This window comes from Mastigoproctus giganteus, chromosome 1 (assembly GCF_048544385.1).
Source record: "Mastigoproctus giganteus isolate SK-2022 chromosome 1, ASM4854438v1, whole genome shotgun sequence".
Taxonomy (NCBI): domain Eukaryota; kingdom Metazoa; phylum Arthropoda; class Arachnida; order Uropygi; family Thelyphonidae; genus Mastigoproctus; species Mastigoproctus giganteus.
This window is the reverse complement of record NC_143575.1, coordinates 264,968,305-264,975,761: the sequence shown is the minus strand read 5'-3', so window position 1 is coordinate 264,975,761 and position 7,457 is coordinate 264,968,305. Positions and strand designations below refer to the sequence as shown.

The window sequence follows — 7,457 nt, the reverse complement described above, 5'->3', positions numbered from 1 at the left end:
TAAACATGAAAGAGCAAAAATTCAGCAATTCCCCACCACCACCACCATAAAATTTGTTCTCTATACAAAAATGAAAATATGTTTTGGATATTACTTAGAAAAAGGGAGATCAACACCAAATTTTCAGCATGTTTCAGTGGTCCTTGGAAGCTTTTATGCCAAGTTGCATTTCCACAATCCCTCCAGTTGCCCACAGAAATCTATTTGTATAAAGGAATATATGTTTTGGGCATTATTCAAAGGAAAACTGTGTTTCATTGGTCTCTGGGAAGTTTTAGGTCGAATTCTGATTCCATAGCCCCTCTGTTCTCCTTACAGAAACACTGCTATAAATTTGGAAAAGCAGCTTTCAACTTTTTCAAAAATTCTTTAGGGGATTTTTGTATCATATATTTCACATTGATAGTTTTTTTTTATTTTTTAACAGTTTATTGTATTATCATAACATTACGTTTTGGTAGGCACTTGTCAAGTACAGTATAGCAGTTATTAGTACCCAAGGTACATTATCTGATAACTGATCATACCCGAAGTGCATACATTATTGAACTTCTTTTTCATGTTTGAAACTGTTGCTTTCTACATTGTATTTGGTCATCAGATTGGTCACAATTACATCTTTCTTCAGTTTTTTAATGATATCAAGTTTGCTATGATGATGGCACTACATTTCATAGACATTTTTGCAACACAATGGATGGCATACGATACAACTTACTTGACCACAAATAACAAACCATGATAGAGAGAGATCTCACTTAAAATATATTTTAAAATACATAAGTGAAATTATTTTACAGTGTATAAATGTAGCTATTCTTCTTCATGATATTAAATGTATCATCATAAGCCAATGTCCTATTGGCACCAAATTTCTTTCCTCTATGTAAATTCACATAAACTGAATTCAAACACTAATTAAAACCTTCCTACACCTTAAATAAATTACAGTATAAAAAAAGTAGTACAGAAACTGCAAACTTATAACATTTCAAGAAACAGAGCGTCTGTCTTTTTCCACCTCATATTGCAAAATAAAACATGCCCAGCCTTATCAATTAGTGGCAAGTTAAATTTGCGTATTTCTGAAATATATTAATGTAAAATAAATATACACAACACATATGGACAAAACTGTCTGCCCAGTTCCTTGTGTGCTTCGAATAACTGGCACACGCCACTTTATGTATTTTCACGGTTCCTATTATTTAATATAAAGAAATTTTATATCTTATATGTCTAGTAGAGTTCTAGCCTTGTTACACTATTTACAAGCTGTGGAATAGAGCGTGAACTTGTACTGCGCTTCATTTTTGGACGTTTGCTCTCGTCTACCCCCATTTCATCCAGAGCTAGTAGCCTCTCGCGCTTTGTTTCCAGAACATCAATCCACTGGGCTGTTACAAAGAAAGAGAGAGAAATAAGAGATACAGAATGAATAAAAACTGTATAAGCAGTTCAAAGATCATTCAATCGCTAACTTTTTTTTTTTTTTTTTTGCTGATTATTATATGTTAATGTTATTAAATTTAAAATTAAACTACACTCATAAAGCTGCTGTGATCACATAATTCCGCACTTGTCTCATCCATTCAAAGGCTCAACAAAACACTTGCCTAATTGTGAATGAAAATGACTGAATACTCTGCAACACAACCAAAGCGTAATGTTTCGTGATGTCATGCACCTGGAAATTCTACCAAACATAGGTCTCCATGTTGAGTTTGCCAGCTGTCTTCAAACATCTACATCAACAGAATGAGATCACAGCAGCTTCTTTACAGCAGAAGACTGCATAATTAAAATAATTTATAATTATATACCAATTTCATTTGATTTAAAATAATAATAATAATTAATGGTGGTTGTGTCAACCTGAAACCTAGTTTAAAGCCACCATTGATCAGACTACAGTTTCCTGGAAGATTTAACTTTAGTTGTGATGAAAAATTAGTTAATTCACAGAAAGCTGCTTACCTGTCATTTCACTAACAGGCATAACTCCTCCGTACTCCTTCGGTAAAATCCGAGGAGGGAAGTGTTCGTGTAAACTCGCCAAGTCTTCATGAACTACAATCTATAAAAATTTTTTTAAAAAAATTCCATGTAAGAATATTAAATTGCAAGCAGAAGCAAACTGAGAAAACTTGGAAAATTTAAGAAAATTTCAAAGCACAAAATTAAAGCAAAACATAAAAATGAGTTTAAATATACTTGTAATTATGCATTCAGTTTAAATTTTTTTAAGATTTAAATTCATCTGAAATGACATTTTCACATGTGTCAGAAGTAAGGAAAGCGTGCACTGACCTTAAAAAATATGTTATAGAATCTTTTGATGAGCTCGTTAATATCAGAAAATTTCCTATAAAAAAATGTTACTTCCATCTCACCACTACATGACTCGTGATACAATTTGGTCCTTACAAAGGAATACTTTACATGAATATGAAACACCAAGAAAATGAGATCATTGAGTCTTCATTTACCTCCTTACAAAATTTCAGTTCTACATTAAAACAATTATTCTAACTGCAACATGTATGAAGACTGAAATAGCCAAAAAAAGAGCAGAATCACAGCATGGATCATATTTGAAAACAAAGACAGGGATACAGTTGTTGGCTATTAGTATGTCAATTGTGTAGAATTAGTGCAGTCTTGGTTTTCCATTTCTAAAACTAGTAGTTTACAAACCCAACAAGGCCACAACTGAAAGCACAGCATCACTTACAGTGGTGTGTTGCCCATTTTTCTTGGACTGTGGAGCAATAGAAAGAAATCCTGTAGAGTGATATAACAGTACACACTGTTCAAATGACAGTGGGATACAGAGTGGTCAGCAGGACTTGACCCCTGACTAGTGTGGGACAGAGCACCAAACAGGTGTTCCAACATAGGGATCCCTTTCTTTCCCTATGAACTTTCATTCCTACACCTGGGTTTGTTCTCTCACAACCCTACCCCACTCCTCCATTCTAGGTGGCACCCTCTCCCCTTTGATTGGTGGGTTACCTGACCTGGGTCCCTCTTCTGTCTCCCCTTTCAATCAGGTGGGTGCCTTCACTATTGCCCTCCTCTTTCTCTCTACTACTTTAATCCCTCCATTTCCTATCCCCCACTATTCCCTTCTAAATTTCACTCTTTTTTTTTTTAATGGGCCCTCCCTGTCTGTGGCCTTAGCTACCACAGGGTTCACCCCACCAATGCTTTGTACTCCCTACTGTCCAATCCACCTCCCCGTGGCACTGGACAGAAAACTAGAGGGTTCTGTGTGAAAACACAAGCCCCTAGGCTAAGACGCTGGATGAACAACACAACCCACACTAACACTACACCAGTGGTTCCCAATCTTTTGTCACTCAAGTCGCACTAAGTTAAAAGATAAATATTAATGGCACACCGAAATAGTGACTACCATTGAACTCAATGGAATTTTTTCTAACCTTGCAGCACACTTGAAAAGGGTTGTGGCATACCAAATGCCGAGGTACACTGGTTGGGAACCACTGCACTACACGAACACTCACTAACCTACATAAATCTGTTACAGAGTTTAAGACTTGTATTCATCACATTGCTTGACGGGCAGTTGGGGGATCTCTCAGTGCCATATTACAGTTAAAACTATGTTCAAATGGCCAATTTTGAGTTTTGGGTTTGAATTTTAGTTTCAAGGATGAGGTGTCAATGTGGGATTCATGTTGTTGGTTTGAACTGGGGGGGGGGGGTAAAGCTCACAGTGCTGAGAACCCCCATAACCATACTACTGATGCAAATTTTATAGATATAGATCCTTTTCCGTGTGCCAGCCAACATTTCCCTGTTCAACTGACAGTTGCTTTGAAGGAAAGAAGAAAGCCACTTATTAGTGTTTGTAACTGTAAAGAAGAAGAATAATCAAATCAGTAAAAGAGCAGTTTTTATTTCAGATGCAAGTATTAAACTAATTACATCATAAATGCCTCTGATTATATTATTCTCTCTTGGTGTCTTGGAAATACTCTGTTCTTGCTGGTGACAAATGGTTTACTTCTTTTGGTAATGTAATCAATTTAAAATAAATTTAATATAAGTAATTGGTAATTTTAGGTCAATTTGTAGATAACAAATTGACCTTAAAATTAATATCTACAGTGAGATTGATTAAGCCCAACTTTGTTCCTTCATGAGAGGGATCAACATCCTCAAAACAGCAAGGCAGAGAAGTGTTATCTGATTAAAGGAATAATCAATTTCTTTTTTCTTTTTAACTCAAAAAATATTTGCTTAGGACAAAACTTAAACATAGGGCATTTAATCTGCAGCCTATCATGCAGAAATTTCTTGAAAAAGGTTTCCCAGGTATTGGTTCCAAGATTATTTTCTGGCACCATTATTTTTGTGTATATTCAGTATACACAAATAAAAGGAACCTCATAAGAGCAGTGTTAACAAGTGAGTGGCTGGGTTTAAATTTTGCATGGAGGCAACTAAGGCCACAAGGCATTAGTTATCAAGTTTTGCAGGATTAATTTACAAGTGTTGAAACCATTTCGTGCTCATTACTAACTTGGCCATGGTATCATACCACGGCCAAGTTAGTAATGAGCATGAAATGGTTTGAACAAAAAAGCTCATAAAAATAGAGCTATCTACTGTTAATGAACAAATCTGATAGACCTCACTGATGAATCAATACATAGAAAAATAACATATCAACTTACCCGTTTTTGTAATTTGGCACTCAGAAATGTCCTGAGCAACTCAAACAATGCACGAAGATATCTGGGAAGGTTGATCCAGTGAAGTTTCTTGTGACGTAGTGGTACAGATTTCTGTTGAATCATAAAACTATGCGTTACTTTGGATTAAAAGAAATTAAATAATTACTGACTGCTAAGAAAACATACTACTGAGAAGTGCCAGTATGAAATTATTTTGATCTCTTCATAACTACATTCATATATTCAGTGTACCTCTGATATATTCTGAGGTTCCAAGTAATTCAAACTCAGGATGTAATGCACAAAGTTCATTCTATGGGCTTGAATTATATGGAACCTCAGAATATATCAAAGGTAAATATATAATTGAACTATTTAAACTAAGATCTGTGAACAAAGCATTTCTTATATATAATATAAATGATCAGTGTGCATGATGCATCCTACCTCTCCAACGTTAACCATTTTCTGCAAGTCCCGTAGACCCACCAGTAAAGCATGACCAATCTGATAGGCCTCTTGGGTGAAGATATAAGTGAGACCATTGCGTTGAGTCTCTTCGTCTTCCATGAGGGCTTCGTATGTCATGATGAAAGACTTGAACACATCACTTTGTTTGTGTCGCATAGAGTCCAGAGCTCCTAACAGAATTTGGTACAGAATTTAAAGGATTTTCAAAAACATTATGGACAATAACATTCAGATATATTTACTAAGAATTACATTATACTCTAATATTTAAATTGATTTCTTCTCCATCATTTTCCCCTCCCTTGCCCCACATATACTTTAAATAGAACATGGAGAAAAAGTTACCTGCGATACTAAACAGTACAACTCTACCATCTTTGTCCTTCTCAGGAAGAGGAAAGATGTACCTAAGTAATAAAAATATGTAATCAGAAATACTAGCAGATAATTTAGCCATCATGTAAAGCATGCACACTCCCCAGCAAAAATATCAGGTATCTCCTATTAAATTATCATTCATCACAATAGATCATCCATCTATGATCTAAGGCAACTTTCCAGCTTATATAGAGCAGCATTACTCAAACGAAAACACTGAATTATTGAGGATAGTCTCTAACAAGCATGAAAACTCACTGTTAGAAGTACGAGGCTGAAATAAACTTGCAGTTGTTCATCAATAATAATGAACATGGGATGTGACCAATCCATATTGATCCAAACTGCCTGGTTGGAACTTCAGTATTTCAGATTTTTCAGTTATTATCCTATCTGTTAATCACTCTGCCACACAAATTAGAAAATAAGATTCCACTGTCACACCATGGTTGAGCAAGTATTCCAACTGGAAACAGTATGTAATGAGATGAATCCAGGTTTATACCACTGGAGAACTCTTAAGAATTACTACTATGAAGCAGGCTGCTCCTTAGCAGTGGAATGTTTATGTGATATGGAATCTATTCCTTGATAGAGAAAAAACAAATATCTCTGCAGTATTTAAACAACATACCAGTTGGTGTTTTTCTTTTAGTCTTCATTTCTATCTCGATTAACATGTATAATTCATCAGCGGAACATTATGCATTCATAACGTTCCAGAAAAAAACTACTGTAAAGATGTAGTCTTACTCGTGAGCTGGATGTAAGAAATAATTTTGACATTGTTTATTTGGATTTTAGCAATGCATCTGATTTAGTCCCTCATGAGAGGTTATATAAGCTGAAACGTGTTGGAATCGTGTAAGATTCTAAGATGGAAAGCAAAGGGTTGTGATTAATGGTTACTCATCAGAAATGGGATCCCTGAGGATCAGTTCTAGGACCACTGTTTATGATTTTCATAAATGACACTGACAAAGGGGATAGAGCAATGATGTTAAATTTTACAGATAGTGTGAAGACTGGAAAAGTGGTTAATGACTGGCACCAAGCAATGCTCCTTTGCGATGACAAAAAAAGAAAAGTGGCAGTTATGTTTTAATGCAGCATAATGCAAGGTCTTGCACTTAAGGTATATTAACCTGAAGTGTAAGACCTTTCTCAAGTCACACCTTTTATCCCATCAACAAAAGAAGTGACTTGAGACCAAGGCTGTAGTGGAGGATATACACCGCGTAACCTCTGGATTTTTTTAGCTGAATAGCATATAACTTCTGGTTTTTGAAAGACTTGAAAAAACAAATACAATATTATTAAAATATTTACTGAAAATTAAAAAACAGATTTATTAGAATTTCATTCTTAGGCAATACTTATAGTTTTATGCAAATTCTATGCGACCAGAGTGAATTCAATTAATAAACCTGATATCCAAAGTATACTCTCTGCTTTTTGTAACATCCATAGCATATACCTTCTGCTAATTTTATGAATACAGCACTGCATGAGACACATCTTTTGTTGGTGGCATTGAAATAAAACAGTAGAAGAAGAAAGGGATTTAGGAGCTTATGATATGGGTGGACAAGAAGTTCTCTGAGCAGTGCGGGCATGCAGCAAGGAAAGCTCACGGATATTTGGTTATTTATTTTAATTTTTTTTAGCTATTGCAGCAAATGTCTGTGACTTCTTTGCACTACAGTCTAGTACTACAAGCAGAGAGTTAAAGGGGAAGATATAAAATTTAATGATATATACAATTAAAGTGGGTCAGCAAATAAAAATGTCTTACAATGCAGAACTAGGGGACATAAATTCAAGTTACGGGGGGAAATGTTTAGATTGGACTGCAGGAAGTTTTATTTTAGCCAGTGAGTTATAAATTACTGGAATAAGTTG

General features: G+C 35.1%; 1 protein-coding gene across 1 annotated transcript in view; it reads right to left on the bottom strand.

Annotated features, from left to right (window-relative positions):
* Window positions 1-1,151: 1,151 nt before the first annotated feature.
* The window catches only part of LOC150091901 (retinaldehyde-binding protein 1-like), a 43,832-nt gene continuing 37,526 nt past the window's right edge, over window positions 1,152-7,457 (bottom strand). The window contains exons 4-8 of the mRNA XM_090386125.1: window positions 5,523-5,584; window positions 5,154-5,347; window positions 4,707-4,817; window positions 1,978-2,077; window positions 1,152-1,397 (exon numbers count right to left, since the gene is read on the bottom strand). Of these exons, the coding sequence (XP_090242251.1) occupies window positions 1,240-1,397; window positions 1,978-2,077; window positions 4,707-4,817; window positions 5,154-5,347; window positions 5,523-5,584 (625 nt within the window). The 3' untranslated portion in view covers window positions 1,152-1,239. The remainder of the gene's footprint in view (window positions 1,398-1,977; window positions 2,078-4,706; window positions 4,818-5,153; window positions 5,348-5,522; window positions 5,585-7,457) is intronic.